General features: G+C 33.8%; 1 protein-coding gene and 1 pseudogene across 4 annotated transcripts in view; one reads left to right on the top strand and one right to left on the bottom strand.

Annotated features, from left to right (window-relative positions):
* The window catches only part of USP15 (ubiquitin specific peptidase 15), a 106,974-nt gene that overhangs the window by 63,480 nt on the left and 23,884 nt on the right, over positions 1–19,610 (bottom strand). For all 4 annotated transcript variants that reach the window (XM_006923693.3, XM_006923694.3, XM_006923695.3 and 1 more), the window contains exons 3-4: positions 11,550–11,680; positions 4,739–4,865 (exon numbers count right to left, since the gene is read on the bottom strand). In XM_006923693.3, the coding sequence (XP_006923755.1) occupies positions 4,739–4,865; positions 11,550–11,680 (258 nt within the window). The remainder of the gene's footprint in view (positions 1–4,738; positions 4,866–11,549; positions 11,681–19,610) is intronic.
* LOC112472266 lies at positions 11,687–14,515 on the top strand (annotated as a pseudogene).

Genomic DNA, 19,610 nt, shown 5'->3' with positions numbered 1-19,610 from the left:
TATAGGCAGAAGAAAGAGTAATGCAAAGGCCCTACGGCTGGAATGCGTTAGGTATGTCTTAGAACAGCATGGTGCACCAATGTGGTTAAAGTGGAAGAAGGTAAAAATGAGATCATAAAAGTACTCATCTAGGGTCATACAGAATTTTGTGACATATGAAAGTATTCTATTTTATCTGAATAAGAAGGGAAGCCACTGAAGAGTTCTCAGCAGAGAAGTGGCATGATCTAAGTGAGATTTTAAAGCTCACTTTTGCTGCTAGTGAAGAAAAACTGCAGGATGTCAAAGGTGGGAGACTAGGCTACTGCAGTAATTCGAACCAAGGTGGTAGTGGTGGTAGTAGTGGAAGCAATGTTAAGTGGTAAGACTGAGAACAGATTCTGAAGAAACCACGAAGATGATAAGCTGCTTGATTACAACAGAGTGAGAAATAAAAAGATAATCAGAATGATATAAAGGTTTTTGGCTTGAGCAATGGAAGAATTTAAATGGTGATTACTCAGATGGAGAATGACCGTAGCAGGTTTTGTGGGAAGGGAGAATTTAGTTTCTTACATGTTATATAGCTCAAGATTCTTATCAGACACAAGTGAAGATATGGAATGGTTGAAATTGGAATTAAGGGAGAGTTCTGGATAGGTAATATAAATTTAAAAGACATCAATATGCAGAAAGAATTTAAAGCCAGGGGACTAGAGGAAAATCACCAAGGAAAAGAGAGAAGATCCAAGGACTAAGCATGGATATTTTAAGATCAGGAATACAGAGAAGCTCTTACATGGAACTCAGAGAAGATGCAGCTAGTGAGAACTTGTGCCCTGGAAGCCACGTGAAGAGAAAAGTGTTTCTAGACAGAAAAGTGAATAAGTTAATTTTCCTGGCAGATTAAGAAAATGGAAGACTGAAATTACCACTGGATTTATGCATGTAGAGGTAGCTACACACCATGACAAAAGCAGTGCCAAGAGAGTGGTAGGCTTGAATGTCTGATGCAGTAGGCACAAGAGAGAATGGCAGCAGAGGAAGCTAGAAAGCAGAATGCTCAAATTTAATTTGGCAAGTGCAGTTATAGATAATGATAGTGTATGAGAATTGGAGGTTGGGCGTAGATCAAGATCACCGGAGTTAAGAATATCAAGATATTGAGAGCATGTGTATGTATTTTTCCATATATAAATGTGACTCTTATAGGCAGTTAATAAGAAGCAATAAAGCCAAATTTTATCTTCTTATTGGAACATGTTCAATACCCAAATATATCAATTTGGGAAGAAAAATATTCACGGGTAGTATTTTGGCTCTGGATGTGGTAAATTATTTAGATCCTGCCATATGGTACTCTTATTTTCATTATAAATCAATGCAGGTAGTATTAGCTGAAAAAGAAATATTTTATTAATTTGGTAAAAACAAAACAAGTACTTCTATTTCTTAATTTTATTTATAAAATTTAGCTATATTTCATGTACATAGCTATTTTGATCATTTTTAATCAAGACTTTTTAAAAGATCACAAGGGAAAAATATACATCCCATTATTTCTTTTATTTTAATCCAAATTCTTTCTTGTTTTCAAAATTCACTTCCTTTAGAAAAACAAAATCAGCCCAATTGACACTGCAGATTATGTAAGGCAGCAATTAAGATATTAGACTCTGTCTGCACAATAGAATATATAGATGTCAAATTATAATGTATATCTGAAAATTATGTAATTGTATTAACTAATGGTACTCCAATAAACTTAATTAAAAAAAAAGATATTAGACTCTGGTATAAGATGGAGTTAAAATACTGGTTCTATCACTTGGTAGCAGGGTAAACCTAGGTTAAGTTATATAACCTTTGTAAATCTCAGCTTTCTCACCTATAAGATGAAGATACAGTGTTGTTGATGTTTAAATAAACCATTTCTGTAAAGTGCTTAAAATATAGTAAGTATTCAATAACTGCTAACTACTGTAACTATAACTAGGAAGTATCTAAAATTCCTGACATTTTAATTTTTGCAAATCTTTTTGCTTAGAAAGCTCTAATATAAACTTTCAAACCTTTCAAACTAAGACTAAGGGAGAAACTGTGACCTACTATGCACATGTACATACTGGTCTTTTCTATTATAGTATTTTCTATTCCATTTTCTTTACTCTCAAAACTGTTCAATAACAAAGTATTGACAACACACTTTGAAACACATTGCTTTAATAAAATAAAAATTTTTAGCTATACAAAAATTCAGTTCATACACATTTTTAAGGCATATATCCAATGCATGTAGCATTTTAAAGTATTAGTAAATTTAAACTATCTTGATTAAAATCTATGTGAATCACAAAGTTTCTGAAGCAGAGATTCTTTATAAATTACCTATCTCCTTGATAAATTTTTACTTAGTACTTAATGTGAGAACTCCATAATGCTTCTTTTGAATTCAGAAATTAAACCAATTGCTGATCTTCATCTAAGTCTTAAACTATTATTTGGTGAACTAATGTTCTAAAATAAGATTACTGATTGTCTCATATTTATATATGATTTTCCTACAGATATGAAGTAAAGAAGAAAATACTAAACTTTAAAAATAACTAGGAAATATCTGTATCAACTATTTTAAGAGGTAGCTTCTCGTTTATATTTCAACTGGCTTAACATATTAAATTAAATAACATTTAATTTTAATAGATGGATAGACTTATAGATTCTTATTGCGCACATTTTACTATCTTGATGAATGTAATTTTCTATACAGAAGTCTCCCCTTATCTGTGGCTTTCCTTTCTAAAGTTTTAGTTACCCACAGTCAAATGTGGTCTGAAATATGAAATGGAAAATTCCAGAAATATAAAATTTATATATTTTAAATTGCAAGTGTTCGGAGTAATGTGTCGAAGTCTTGTGTTGTACACTCTGTACTGCCAGGGATATAGTCTTGCACACCCACGCTGTATATGCTCCCTGCCCAAGAGTCACTTAGTAGCCATCCTGGTTATCAGAACAACTATTGCTGTATTGCAGTGCTTGTGATCAGGTAATCTTTATTTTATTTAATAACAGCCCCAAAAGAGAAGAGCAGTGATGCTGGCAATTTGGATATGCAAAAGAGAAGTATTTAAGTGAATATAGTATAATAAAATATGTTGAGAGAAAGACCACATTCACATAACTTTTATTACAGCATATTGTTACAACTGTTCTATTTTATTATTAGTTATTATTAATCTCATACTAATTTATAAATTAAATTTTATAAATTTTTCATAGATATGCATATCTAGGAAAAAACAGTATAGTAAATATAGGGTTCGGTACTATCCACTGTTTCATGGAATCTACTGGGGGTCTTGGAACATATGACTCCCTGATAAGGGGGACACTACTGTATTATACTGAAAACTTTCAGATTTTAATACGTAGAAATGTTTTATTTCATGAATATGTTCTATAAATCTAGAAGTTCAAAAGTAACTTATTCATAATAATATAACGATATTTATATTTGGAATTTCTAATATTTTAAGTATTCATTTTAGAAAGATTATAGGTTTAGGTTTACTAAAATTGCATTTCAAACTTATAAATGCTCTAGTTAAATGAAGAGGGTGAAAATAAAAAAATTTACGTATTTTATGTGGCAAAAAAATTAGGATTAATCAAGCACTGGGTACTCAAGAATGGTACTATTTCAAGAAAAATATAGGTTAATAGTACTTCCTGCTGTGAAATGAGTAAGCGGTGAAAGTCAAATGACGTATGAAATCCAGAAATATTTTTATTTTTAACCAAAGCGTACTTAATGATTGGTTCCAACAAGGAAAGCTATAAGGTGTTATAATTCACAAATGTGCTAACCTCTCTTCCTTGCTGAGTTCTATGTTAAGTGTCATGTCCTTCTCCACTGTCCATTTTTCCAACAAGATCGAATTATTACTATTACTCTTGTTTTCCAATAACTTTTACAAAGTTCCAATTACTTAAAAAATAACTTTTATAATTTTTATTTCAAGCTGTGTTTACCAAAAACTACTGTAATTCTGTTATTAAATTCCTTATTTAAAAAACATTTTATTCAATACATTCTGGATCTTAAATTAAAATGTGGCTTTTAAGTAGAATGAAAAAATTTACATATATTTTAATGCACATTTATATGTGCAGATATATGAATATATAGAGATATGTAGATGTATAAATATATAGAGGGAATTAGGTACACTTACATATGAGACTACAATCCCTAATTTACTCATTATAAAAAAATCATTGTGTCATAATAATGCTAAACCTGCTGGCTTATTTACATAGCTAATTAAACTGTATTTAGAATCCAAAGAATGAGCTGAGAGGAAAAAATAAATAAACAATTGTCACTTTCCATGCTAAGAAAGGAAAACATTATCATTATGACTATATTACATTGCCTGACAAAGTTTTATTTAAGCAAGGTTTTATTTAAAGTTCTACTTTGTTAGAAACAAAATATACATTTTTAAATGCTAAAAACAATAACTATTTGATTTTTTTTAAAACAGGTAAAATGGTACAAATGTTAAATTCATCTAATAATGTAAAGTAGAAATGATAAATAATTCAACTCTAAGATATACGGTATCAAGCTTGGAAATCTACAATGTTTAAGTATAAATCCTTAAAATGGTTATCATCCTAGGAGCATATAACAAATAAATTATAATTAAATTTCTAATAGCAATGGTTTAACAAAGAGAAGATCTTCCATTACCTATTGTGTCGGCTTTGCTAAATCTTCGAGTTACAACATTGTTCATGTTTCCATTTTCACAGAGCTTCAATTCTGTGAGATATACTTCTACTTTGCAGTGCTTTACAAACATACCCTGTTCAACCACCTAAAAAACAAAATAAAACAAATCAGTGTCAGCAGTAGCTCAATATATTTCACTGTTTCTAACAGAATAAATTTATCTACAGAGGCTTTAGAAAAAATGCAGATCTCCAATGAAAAACAACTACTATTAAATTCATCATCATAGAATAAAGGTATTGGATACCTGAAAAAATCAAGAAACATTTTTGGAAAATTTATTATTTAACTGAATATGAATAACAATATTAAACACTAACAGACAGTTTAGAAAGGTATTCTACTGATTTGCAAAGACACCTAGGTATATAATGAATAACTTCAATGTTTATGAGAAAGTTTACTCAAAATATAAATACAACTCTGATCAAAGATACAGACATACTTAAAGATTTTAGTACTTGTTCTCAAGCAAAAAGCCTTTAAAAATTGGTATAATTTCAGTTAGCAATAGCTATCACATCACTACGTATGTTAAAATAAATATTTTAAAATAATTCCAAATTACTGCTGCCAAAGTATTCAGCTATGCCCTGTAACTGATATGTTAGTTTTCTACCCTAAGATGACTTTGTTTGACCTTTAAATGAACTTAGTAATTCTATGCAATAAATGAAAAAAAAAAAAAAAATCCTGCTACACATGCAAGCAATAAAGCAGAAAAAGAGAAAATATGTATATATTAGAGTCACCTTTTTAATAAGTGTTATTCCCTTTTGATCTTCTAAAGGGTAACTCTAGGATTTCAGTCATGAATACTGTTGCTGAAAATAGTAATCAGCCTGATATGTGATACATTAGACAAATATGGCAAAAGGGAGGCTCCAAATGGCTGTTGTATTCACAAGCTTCGCATTAATTTAGTAAGAGACTTAAATATTTCTTTCACTTGCAAGGAAATTGTTTTAGCTCAAAAAATTCAAATGTTTATCTAGCATTTAATGTCGAACGTAATACTAATTTTTATGAAACTCTGTCATATATATTTTCCTATTGCTGTTTCAGGTAACAAATAGCCTGCATCTCCTTCCATTAATCAATTCATTTTCCAACTAATATATAAACTGTCTCTTAACAAATGAAGTTCATTTTATCTTACATTTATTTACTTTGAGATTAAGAATGTAGCAAAAGATACCATAACACTGAATTTCATCACACTGCTTGTAGCTGTATTTAAGTAGAAAAACTAGGAATCAAATATTCCTGTTAATCATAAATTTCAGCTCTTGGATTCAATATCTGAGTAAGAATCCTAAAATAATATATTAAGATAGCTACTAATCACTGATAAGTTGCTAAAACTGAAGGTACCTACAGGCCTCATTTTTATGGGAAAAAAATGAAATAACCAACAATAGATCAGGTAATGGGATAAAGAAACAGCATAAAATAACAAAAAATATGAAAATCCCTCATTATGATTATATTGAGGTATATATTTTCTAAATTAGCATAGCTTTTTTTTAAAATGCAATTTTCATAACACTAATAGATATTTTCCTAGAAAGAACCTGGTGATTTAACTGTCAGGAAGTCATTGTAAACAATAAAAATAAAGCATCAAGATTATATCGAAGTCCACATTTTACTGGGATTCAGAATTTTTCTTACTTTTTCTTCTCCCCAATAGTATCTTACATTGCTAAAACCTTCTCATCATTACTTAGAATATTACTAATATATTTGTATTTTACTACTTCCAAAAGTAGTGTATTAAACTGTTCTTTTAAAGAAAATGTTTGCCCACCAATTACTTTTATTTGAAAAGAACTATATTATATAAATGATTAAAGCTTGAATATAATAGCACCATAGCAGAGAAAAATAATTATCACATTTATATGTTAGTGTTATGGTTATGTAAATTATGTTTATATGACATCTTTTAGATTTGTTTATATAAACTCCTACATTCACTAAAAATGTTTGTATTGAAAATAATCATTTAAAATGATAGGTATGAAGACTGTAACAAGAAACGGGCTTATTAAAGACAGGTTACAAAGTATATTTACCTAATTATTATAACTATTAAAATATACATTTGAAATAAGATGATGAATATTCAGAAATAACAGTTAAGTTTCAGAATTAGAGATGAATGTTTTTTGTAAGTGAATTATATGTTATGTTATTATAAATAAGGAGCAAACCCAAGATGAAATCTGGCTCCCTGTTAAAAATTTAAGACTTATGACTATACAAAAATAATTCCATTAATTCAAGGCTACATTAAAGGTAAAGTTTCTTTACTAAGTTAGTGATGGAAACTCAAGTTTATGCTGAATTAAAATAAATATAATTTCTACTTATTCATTTTGCTATAAATATTAGAAAGCATTTTGTACTAAACCATGTAATATATTTAATAAACCTAATGTAGTCTATCTACTCTTTACATCAGCAGATGAAAGTTTCACAGAAACTTTACTTCATTCCAAGTGCCTACTTCTCACCCTTTGGAAACAGAAAATAATTTTTAAAGAAATTTGGTACTCCACAACAATTTGATAATACCAGGCCTAATGGACACTTAATATTTTTGAGGAGTTAGCTACATTCATTTTTACAGCACTTACTGAGCACCTGTGTGCTAGGAACAACAGGTAAATTAGACCTAGTCCCTGGACTCAAGGTGATAACACCTAGCAGTAAAGACAGACAAGTAGAGAAGTATAACACAACTATGAAATCATAGGTGTTAATGCATAACAAACAAATCTGACATGTGATATTCCATCCATAAATACTGCAGAATATATTTATTCAAAAATAAGGACTCAAACATAACCATGATATCATTATCATACCTAAAATAATTAAAATGAACCCCTTCATATCAAATATCTGGTCAATGTTCAAACTGTCTCTGCTGTCTCATTTTTAATACAGTGTTTGAATCAGGACTTTCAAATAAAACCTGTACATTACAATTGACTGATAAAGTCTCTCAAGTGTATTTTAATTGAAAAGTTAACCATCTACCTTTTTTATTCTTGCAAGTTTTAAGACTAGTTTATAGATGGTGAGATACAAGATGTAAATAATATCTAGTTGCATCTCTTTTTGTGATGTTGGCAGGCATATATTACCCAGTGCCTAGATGAGGGGTGGGCAAACTATGACCCACAGTCTAAATCTCACTTGCCATCTATTTTTGTAAATGACATTTTACTGGGACACCGTCATACCCATTCATTTATAGATTGTCTATGGCTACTTTTGCACTCAAAATGGCACAGATGAGTAGTTTCCACAGAGACCATTTTGGCTCACAAAGCTGAAAATACTATCTGGCCCTTTACACAGAAGTTTGGTGACCTCCATGGCCATATATACATTAGATCTTTAATTTTGCTACGTAATGTTTTGTCATTTTCAGTGTAGAAAAGCAATTTTTATTCGTTCATTCCTAAGTACTTTGATATGCTGTAAACATTATTTTAACATTCAACTTTATTTGCTGCTGATATATAATTGGTTTTCATATACTGACCTTATATTTGGCTACTTTCCTAAACTTAATTATTAGTTCTAATTATTCATTAGTACAATTTTTGGATTTATCAGCATATACAATTATGTCTCCTAGAACATTATAATTTTATTTCTTCTTTTTCAACTCTTATTTTTTAGTTCTTTTCCTTGCATTATCATAATGGCTAAAACCTTTAATACAGTTACCCTTACCTTGTCCCTGATCTGAGAAAGGAGAAGAGCTTTCAATATTTTACCAATAAGTGTATTTGCAGTAGGTTTCTATTCCTAGTTTTCTAAGAGTTTAAAAAAAAAAAATCATACATAGATATTGAGTTTTAATCAAATGCTTTTTCTGCATTGATTACTTTTCTCTTTTATTAAGCTGAGACCAAAATTATAATGTGATTTCCAAAGTTAAATCAAAACTGCATTTGAAAAAAAATCCAGCTTGGCTATTTTTTTAAATTGTCCTTTTTACATATTGCTGGATTTAGCTTATTAATATTGTGCTTAGAAATTAAGCATCTGTGTTTATGAGTGAGACCAGCCTGTAATTTTTCTTTTTTTCGGGGTTTTGTGCTATGTTTATGCTAGCCTCACAAAATAAGTTGAGAAGTATTCCTTCTATTTTCTGGAAGAGTTTATATAGAATTAGTATACTCGCTCCTTAAATATTTGGTAGAATATACTGGTGAAGCTTTCTGGACCTGCAGTTTTCTTTGTGGGAGGGTTTCCATTTAATGATTCTATTTCTTTAATAACATAGTGCAACTCAGATTTTCTATTTCTCATTGTTTCTACATTGTTGTATTTTTCTAGAAATTTGTCCACTTCAGCTAAAATTTTAAATTATTACACAAGGCTGATCAAAAACAATCTTTAAGAGTCTTTAGACTCTATGATGCCCCCTTTTAATTTCTAATATAGGTTATTTGTACTCTCATTCTTGATCAGTTTGCCAGGACTCGCCTTTATTTTACTAATCTAATTTCATTGTTTCTATGAGTAAACTTTGTTTAGTGTATGTTTTTGTCTATTTTATGAATGTCTACTGTACAATATTCTTTCTTGATTAGGCTTATTTTCCTTTTCTTCTCTTAACTTCTTGGGACAATAGATTTTTAGACTTTTTTCTTTTCCGATATATACATTTAAGCTATAAAGTTCCTTCTAAGAATGGCTTTAGTCACCCTTTTATGTTGTATTGTTATTCAGTTAAAAATATCAGACAATTTTAGAATACAAAAGAAATTTGTCTTCTGCACTACTAAGCATGTCAATTAGGTCAGGTGGTTAATCATATTGTTCAAATCTGCTCCCAAGCTCATTCATGTGGTTGTTAGCAGACCTCAGTTCCTCTCCAGCTGTTGGCAGAGACTTTAGTTCTTCATCAAGTAAGTCTCTCCATAGGCTGCCTGCATGGCATATTTCTTCACTCAGAGTGAATGATCCAGGAGAGATCAAGAGAGCACTCTCAAATTAGAAGTACCCATAAATTTATAAACTACGCAGAATTGACATACTATCACTTCTGTCGTATTTTACTGGTTACCCAGTCCAAACGTGGTCCAATTTGGAAGATTACATTAGAGTGTGGGTGGCAATCACTGGGGATCATTTTTGAGGCTGCCTACCACAGTCCGCCCTCTGGTCCCCAGTAAGACACATTCCCTCCCCCACAAGATGCAAAATATACTCACGACCCCTGCAAAGGCTCCCACTAGTCTCATCTCATTATAACATTAACTCAAAGTTCAGAAACTTTTCATCTCTATTTGATCCAGGTGTAGTGAGGATTCCCGGATATAGTTCCTTAAGCATCTTGTGTATAGTTCCTTTTGATCTACAGACCTGTGAACTAAGTTTTCTGTCCCACATATGCCAAAATTGTTAATTTAGCAACTTTGTAGCATCAATTCCAAATAAACCCAAACATGGTTTGGTCTACTAGAGGTTTATGCCCTTAAACAAGGGTATGTAATACCCTTTTTAATCATTTTCAAATGGAAAAAATCCCAGATAAATAATTATGTGAGTCAGAGATTCTGGTTCTCTCCCCAATCTTTCTCTCCACTCCCCTCCCCACATGAATACACTATCAAACACTTGTATAAGGTTGGCAGATCTACTTTAAGCAATTGGTATTATTCTACTATGGTAATACCCTCACTTTTATAAATGACTTTGTAGTTCCAAAAGTAAAAAAATTGGTAATTTTTAATGCTTCCAGACTATAATTGTAAAACTTTAAAATAGAAAAGAAAAATATCTGCATTTTCAAGTTTTTAAAAAAATTTGTTGCAAAATATTTCAACTTTTAGTTTCATTATTTTCTAATTGTTTTATCAAAAAGCAGTGCTCCACAGTGGTTAAGAAAGCAGAGTCAGGCTGACATAGTTTGTAAACTGATGTGACTTTCTAAAAAAGGCCCTCAATCTCTACTCCTGTTCTCATTTCTACATCTATAAAATGGAGATAATAATACTTAATTCATAAGGATTTTTTGAGAATTAATTAATTAATTATGTATACAGTAGGAACCTCTTATCCATGGAGGGTATTTCCAGGACCCTCAGTTTATGCCTGAAACCATGAATGGTACCGAATCTGTGTATACTATGTCCCCCCCCTCCACACAAAGTTTATTTATAAATTAGGCCTAGTAAGAGATTAACAACAATAACCAATATAAAATAGAACAATTATAACAATATACTGGAATAAACATTGTATGAAAGTAGTCTCTGTCTCTCTGATAACCAATCTGATGACTGAAACAGCTACTAAATGACTAATGTGGGCAGGTAGCATATACAGCATGGATACGCCAGACAAAGGTATAATTCATATCTCAAACAGGATGGAGCAGGAGAGTGTATGATTTCATCACACTACTTAGAATGACATGCAATTTAAAACTTAAGAATTGTTTATTTCTGGAATTTTTCCATTTAATATTTTTGGATCACGGTTGACCGCAACTAACTGAAACTACATAAAGCAAAACCACAGACAAGGAAGGATTGCTGTTAAGTGTTTATAATAGCAGGTGGCCTATAAGAAAACCCTCTATATGTGTTAACCGTTGTTATTATTATACAGTGTACAGTAACATTTTTACGGTCTTTTTCTCAATGATAATTGATGAGGCTTCACAATTATTAGATTAACAATAAAATGTGAATTTTTTAAGAAAAAAATTTTTATTGTTATTTTTAATATGTACCTTTCGTGCTATTGGTTCCTGACCTTCCATCAATGTGTACCAGCTGACAAGTTTATTCCAGCCCTCAGTTGGCAATAGTATGTAATCCAATTCATCAATAAGATGCTCCTTAAGTGACTGGGCATCACCATCTGCAAAGGAAAAACAAGCTCAATAAAAAAAAAAAAAAGATTGTATATCTCTCAATACTTTCGTTGTGTAAATTCCAAATTACTTAAATTGACGAAGACTTATTTAAATGTTTCAATGAGTTGTGAAGAAAGTTCTGAAGAGGTTCACACCTAAATCTACATATTCCAACATAAACTTGCTTGAAGTTCCAATGTTTAGCATTCGTTAACAGGATTTAAAAACTTAAATTTTCTTTTATTAGGCTCTTAAAAATAAAATAAGCTGTAATTATTAGGCAAGGGACCTGAAAGAAGAGTTTCCCAAATATGCTCAGTATCGGAGATCCCTAACATGGTTATAGTGGTCATTCTAGCATTAGGTGATAAAGGAAGCTCAGAAACAAATCAATAACCTTTACAATGACTCAAAAGCACATGGGAGTCCTTCTAAACTATGTGACTCCCTGGAAACCATGACAGAAATCACAAAAGGGCATCCTGTGAACCAACTCATTACTCCAGAAGGCCCATGATCTAGACTCCTTCTCAGATATAAAGTAGTAGTTTTTCAGATGCGATTCTATGATTCATTTTCAAAATTCTAGTTAAATTAAAAATTTAGTACAAGGCAAGCCAGAGGTATAGAAGCAATACTTACATCACAGTCCTAAATGGAGATTCATTTACTATTATCTGGTCCTTTACTTGAATTTCCAAAGTACAGAAATAGTTTATTGGGTTATATACAACATAAAGGAGATTTTCTCATTCTGAGCTAGTCTTAACAAACATGAGAAATCAAAATGTTGTTGGTAGCATTTCAATAATGAGAACATATTATTCTTAATAGATATAACAATATAAATCAAGAAGCAGGAAAAATGCTGAAGGGATTAAAGAAAATTATTCTATCTAGGATCAATCTACAGTCATAGAATCATATTAAACTTTGAGAAAACTATGGTTCATATACAGCACAAAATGGGAAATTTCCGAATCATTTATAGTACAGACTTCAATAGCAGATGCCAACTGTTAATTTTTAAGCTCAGTTTTTTTAAACCTTAGTTGTAATTTTTAAATTCTTGATGATAATTTGCAAGAGATTATTTTCAGAACCTTCTGAAGGTGAAAGAAACTTAAATATTCTAAATCCCTGTATGAACGATGTACTATTGAGACATAATACAGTAGATAACGGGTTCTTCCAGTGGGGGCCCTCTCCATAGGTCCCAGCATCTCAGGTGGCAGGAGGAGCAGCAAGATGCCAAGCAGCTCAGCTCTGTGAAGGCTCTTGCCAGGCTGTGGCCTGCTGGCACCCAGCACACAGCCGCCCCACCGCCATGATGTCCAAGAGGAAGGTCAGCTCTGCCAAGGGGTTGGTGAACAAGGAGCCCAAAAGAAGGCTGGAGAGGATATCAGCTAAACCTGCTCCTGCAAAAATGGAAACAAAGCCAAAAAAGGTGGCAGAAAAGGATAAATCTGCAGACAAAAAAAGTGCAAACAAAAGGGAAAAGGGGAGCAAAGGGATAACAGGCCAAAGTGGCCAACCAAGAAACAAAAGATCTACCTGCAGAAAACACAGACTAAAAACCAGGAGAGCCCAGCCTCTCTGATGAAGGAGAGAAAGAAGCCAAGTCTGATTAATATCATATACCATGCCTTATCAGTGGTCTGTCTCCTTTCTTGAACAATCCAGGGGAATATTTTTATCAACTATTTACGAAGTTCAAGTTTTTTAGTAGCTCTAGAAACATTTTTAAGGAGGGAATTCTACCTCACCCCATTTTTTAAAATGTAAATGCTTTTTTAAAAGAGTTGAAATTATTTGCTGGTTGTTTATTGTTTAGTACAACCAAAAAAATAGTGGGATATTGAATACGGGAGGCTTTGATTGCTTGGGTGTCAGTTTAACATTCCATAAATGGGGGCAGTTTTTACATCCTATAATACAAGAACACTAAATGGCAATTTGGAGTCAGTCGTGCATTTAACATGTCTTGAACATTTATAAATTATTTCTACTCCATGTTTTTGGTAGAACTGTTTCCTCTAAAGGAAACCACTCCTTGATCTTGGCTCTCCCTGTCAGAATTTTGCGCCCTCTGTAACATTTTTGGTCATGGTAGTCGTTTTCCTAGTAACTTTGTTAATGGGCTCTGAAAAATTGCAAATTTGATATGTACTATATATATTAAATTGTGACTTAGTAACAGCGTACCAACATTTGGAGGTATTGGTACTTGACACTCTATTACAGAAAATTAGCCTCCAAATTTTAAGCTGGAAAGTCGCTGGAATAACTGTTTAGAAAAGAATCACAACTATATGACTTTTTAGACTTTTTGCACGTACGTTAAGAATTGTGTATAAACTAAAATGTCCATGTACTTATCTTAAAAACCACCAATAAAAATCTTGATTAAGGAAAAAAAGAATACAGCGGATAACCATGATATCTCAGACAATCCTCAAAACAATATTATAAGATAGGCATCTCCATTTTAGATTAGAAAATATTAGGGAAATTGAGTAACTCGTCCAAGATCATACATACAGAAAATTGCAGGTACAGTGAAAGGTATTATTAAAAACCCTGTAATCTCAATTGATTTCCGAAATACTATTATGAAGTAGATATCTCCATTTTTATTAGTAAATGGATTCAGGTATTGATATACTTGCCCAAGGTCACAAAGACAGAAAATTATACAGATTGGATTACAACACAAACACATTTACCCTATCATCCATTTTTTTTCACTCTAACAAACTGCCTCTAAGAACGCTGAGAAAATTAATAAGTTTAAAATTAAGACTTCTATGCTGTTTTCCACAATAATTTAAGAGTTTGGATAAATGATTTTATTCTGTAACAGAACCTAAGTAATAATTTGTATCTAGTGTACAAAATAAAATTATCATTTTTATGGGGGGAGAATACCTCTAAACAAAAAATAGCTGATATTTGATATATAATTGATATACAATAAACTGCACGTATTTAAAATGTACAAATTTGATATGTTTTGACATATCAATACAAGTGTGAGATCATCACCACTACCAAAATGATGAAGACATTCATCACCCCCAAAATTTTCCTTGTAGCTCTCTGTAATCTCTCCTTCTCGTCCATCCAAGGTCCACCATCCTGTCCCTAGAAAACCACTTATCTGTGTTTTGCAACTATAGACTATTTTGCATGTTTTAGAATTTTATACAAAAACTGTGTCTGCTTTCCATTACTAAAAGCAAATTTGCATTTTCTAGATTCTTATAAAAATAGAACATACTGTTTTCTTTGGCTTCATTTATGCTGCATAATTATCTTGAGATTCATTCATATTTTTATATATCAATAGTTCATTCGTTTTAATTGCTGAGTAGAATATGAATATACTATAATTTGTTTATCCATTCAGCTGTTGGATGGGCATTTTAGGTTGTTTCCAATTTTCTTATAATAACACTGGTATGAATATTCGTGTTCAAGTTTTCATATGGATACATGCATTCATTTTGGGAGGGTAAATACCTAGGAATGGAACAGCTAATTCCTACGGTAAATGAAGGTTTAGCTTTTAAGGAAATTCCCAGACTATTTCATTCCCAGAAACAGTGTTAAGAAAGTTCTACTTGCATCCTTGTCAACATTTTGTATGGGTCAGTCTTTTAAATATTAATCATGTTAATACATGTATAGTGGTACCTCACTGTGGTTTTAATTTCCATTTATCTAATGACTAATGATGTTATCTTTGCATGTGCTTTTTGAAAACTCTATCTTCTCTGGTGACATCTGTTCAAATCTTTTGCCCATTTTTTTCACAAAGCTTTATGCTTTCTTAATATTGTTTCAAGAATTCTTTATTCTATATACAAGTCTTTTATCAGCTAGGTGGTTTGCAAATATTTTCTTCCACACTGTGGTTTTACCTTTTCATTCCCTTAACAGTGTCATTTGAAGTAGGTTTTATTACTGATACAATATAATTCATCAATATTTTTCATTTATCAAAGAAACTTTATTAAATTTTCTTTATATCATATTTAAGAAATCTTTGCTTAACACAATGTCATAAAATTTTTTCCTTTTTCTATAAGTTTTATAAGTTTTGGGTTTTACATTTAGGTATGTGATTTGTTTTCAGATAATTTTGTATATGGTACCAGATATGGATCAAAATTCAAGGTTTTTTTTGCAAACGGATACTTAATACTCAAGCAGCATTAGTTTAAAAGACTATCCTCCCTTCATTGAATTTCTCCTTACATCTTTGTCTAAATTCAATTGACTATGAAGTTCCACTCAAGACGGTGGAGTAGGTAAACGCTATGCTTGCTTCCTCTCACAATCACATCAGAATCACAACTAAACTACAGAACAATCATCATTGAGAATCACCTGATTTCTAGTTGAAGATAAGTCTTATAACTAAGGATACATGGATGAGGCCACACAGAGACTGGTAGGAGGGGCAGAGACTCAGAAGGAGTGATTAAATATCGGAAGAGCTGTCTGGGCTACAGAGGTCCACCCTGAGAAGCAATGGGTCCCAGCCCCACACTAGGCTCCCCAGCCTACGGTTCCAGTGCCAAGAGAGAATTTCCCACAACTTCTGGCTGTGAAAACCAGCAGAGACTGTGGCTGAGACTAACCAAGGGCAGCTAGAGTCACAGCCATACCTCTTACAGGTCCTGCACATGGACCTGCTGATTGACTCACTTGCCCTGAGTTCCAGCACTGGGGCAGCAGTGTGAAAGGCGCCAGGGACATACAGGGAGAAACTAAATTGTCTGGCTTTGGGGAGAGAGCCGGAGGGGTAGACAAAAGTACTAGTAGAATCAGTGCTCCTTTACTGAGGCATCCCCACCACCCAGCATGCAAATATAGACAAGTGCCATGTCTGAGTCTCCATCAACCTGGCTAACACTGTTCATCCTGCCTTGTTGATTCCTACGATCCCATCATACCTAAGTTGTAGGCCCACTCTAGATACTTCCAGTGGCTTTTCCATACAAACAGCCTGTCTGGGCTCATGCTACAGCCTTTTCCAAAATCTCTCAAAAAGACACAAACCCCGAAAAAGCAGCATCTGGCCTCAAGGTGCCCCATACTTCTTGTTGAGTGGCCCCAAGGCTCAGCCCTAGTGACAGCCAGCCTTAGTACACAGCTCAGCCTCTCTCAGCCACCTCTAAGCCCAGTGGCAACCATCTGCAGATCACTTTGTAGCTCATACCAAGTGGCCCTGGGAAGGGCATAGGCAGTGGCTGACCTTGGCTTGCAACGACCCCCTTCCAAAAAGCCCCAGAACTAATATACTGGGTGGTCAGTTTCGGACCACACCAGAGCACCACTCAAGCACCTCCGCAAATAACACACCAAAAGGGCAGACTGGGCAGGCACCAGACCTCTGCTAAGGTGAATCATGCCCCTCCACTGTAGTCACAGCCAGTCCTCACAACCAATCAGCATGAGAGTCAATCCTACTGCCTTGGAAACAGTAGCCGAAACTCAATTACAACAGGAAGGCGCATACAACCAACACAAGGGACACGCCTGGGGTACCTGGCTCAGGAGATCAGTGAGAATGTGCCACTGGGCCCATCGGACACCTACTATATATATAAGGACACTCTACTAAGACTGGGAGATACAGCGGCTCTATCTAATACAGAGAAACAAACACAGGGAGGTAGCAAAAATGGGAGACATAGAACCATGAAAGAAGAAAACAAAGTTCCAGAAAAAGAACTAAACAAAGTGAAGACAAGCAATCTGTCAGATGCAGAGTTCAAACCACTGGTTATAAGGATGTTCAATGATCTCAGTGAGAACTTCAACGAAGACATAGGAAACATAAAAATGGAAATCGAAACATAAAAAAGAATCAGTCATAAATGAAGAATAGAATTAACTGAGATTAAGAATACATTTGAAGGAATCAACAGATTAGATGAAGCAGAGGTTTGAATTAGCAATTTGGAAGATAAGGTAACAGAAAACACCGAATCAGAACAGCAATAAGAAAAAAGAATCCAAAATATGCAGATAGTTTAAGGGGCCTCTGGGGCAACATCAGTGTACCAAGATTCATATCACAGAAGTACCAGAAGGAAAAGAGAGCAAGGGAATGGAAATGTATTTGAAGAAATAATGACAGAAACCTTCCCTGACCTGTTGAAGGAAACAAACATACAAGCCCAGGAAGTGCAGAGTCCAAAACAAGATGAACCCAAAGAGGCTCACACCAAGACACATCATAATTAAAATCCCAAAGTTTAAAGACAAAGAGAGAATCTTACAAGCACCAAGAGAAAAGCAGTTAGTCACCTACAAGGGAGCACCCATAAGACTGTTAGCTGATTTCTGAACAGAAACTGTGCAAGTCAGAAGAGACTGGCACGAAACAGTCAATGTGATGAAAGGGACCTACAATCACGATTACTCTACCCAGCAAAACTATTATTTGGAATTGAAGGACAGATAAAGAGCACCAGAAAAGAAAAAGCTAAAGGAGTTCACCACTACCAAACCAGTATTATAAGAAATGTCAGAGGGACTTCTTTAAAAAGAAAAAAAAAGTTCAAAAATAGGAATAATAAAATGGCAATAACTACATATCTATCAACAATTCTTTAAATGTAAATGAATTAAATGCTCCAATTAAAAAGACAGACGGTAGCTGAATGGAGAAGAAAACAAGACCCTTACCTATACTGCCTACAAGTGACTCACTTCAGATCAAAAAACAGACAGACTGAAAGTAAAGGGATGGAAAAGATATTTCATGAAAATGGAAACAAATAAACAAACAAAAGCTGGAGTAGCAAGACTTAACACAAGACATAAGACTTTAAAACAAAGGCTATATCAAGAGACAAAGAAAGACCTAATAATCCCACTCTGGGTATTTATCCAAAGAAATCCACAACAGTAGTTCAAAGGGACATATGCATCCATATGTTCACTGCCTCATTATTTACAAGAGCCAAGAAATGGAGGCAATCTGGTTGCCCATCAATGGAGGAAAGGATAAACAAGAGGTGGTACATATATACAACGGAATGTTACTCAGCCATCAGCTGTAAGAAAGAATGAAATCTTGCCTTCTGCAACAATATGGATGGACCTAGAAGGTACTGTGCTGAGTGGAGTAAGTCAGATAGAGAAAGACAAATGTCATATGATTTTACTTATATGCAGAATCTAGAGAATAGGATAAATGAACAAACAAAAACAGAAACATGCACATAGATACAGAGAACATTTTGATGGTTGCTGGACCGGGGGCAGAGTGGAGGGGGGCAAGGAATTAAGAGGTACAAACTGGTAGTTAAAAATAGTCACAGAGAGATGGGAAAAAATAGCGTAGATGACAGAGGCTTTGTTCATCCCTCTTGCGACCAAATCAAAGCTGTGACAGAAACACGGAGCAAACAGCAAGGAAAGTCACCTGGGATCTAGATGAACAGAAGCCCTACAGCCAAGGAGAGAAATAATTAATCAAACTGCAAAGGTAGAAGGTAGGAGGGGGCAAAGACATGAGGCTGCCCAGTCCTGAGCAGCTGAGCAGGACAGAGGCTACTGGCAGCAGCAGCTGGCAGCTGTAGATGCCTCTTAAAGAAGCTGTGTCCGCGAGTGGACTTTCGCGTTGACAGACCTGCTTGCTCTTGAACACCAGCACTGGTTGGCTGCACAGGAGGCACCAGGGACTTACAGGGGGACAAAGAATTGTTGGAGTGAGGACCAGAAGTGAGGCTCTCTCCAGGGCAGCAGGGCCAGCCGTATGCATTGTTCCTCTGTTGAGCCCTCCCTCCCCTGCCCAGTGTGTAGATGCAGAACTGCCATAACTGAGCCCCATCAAAACTGGATAACAGAGGTCCTCCGCCCAGAGGATTCTCTGAAATTCCGCCTCCCCTATCTTGTGACCCCACCCAAGCCACA

This window comes from Pteropus alecto, unplaced genomic scaffold (genome assembly GCF_000325575.1).
Source record: "Pteropus alecto unplaced genomic scaffold, ASM32557v1 scaffold76, whole genome shotgun sequence".
Taxonomy (NCBI): Eukaryota; Metazoa; Chordata; class Mammalia; order Chiroptera; family Pteropodidae; genus Pteropus; species Pteropus alecto.
Note: the sequence above shows the minus strand (reverse complement) of the source record. Positions and strands in the feature narration are given on the sequence as shown.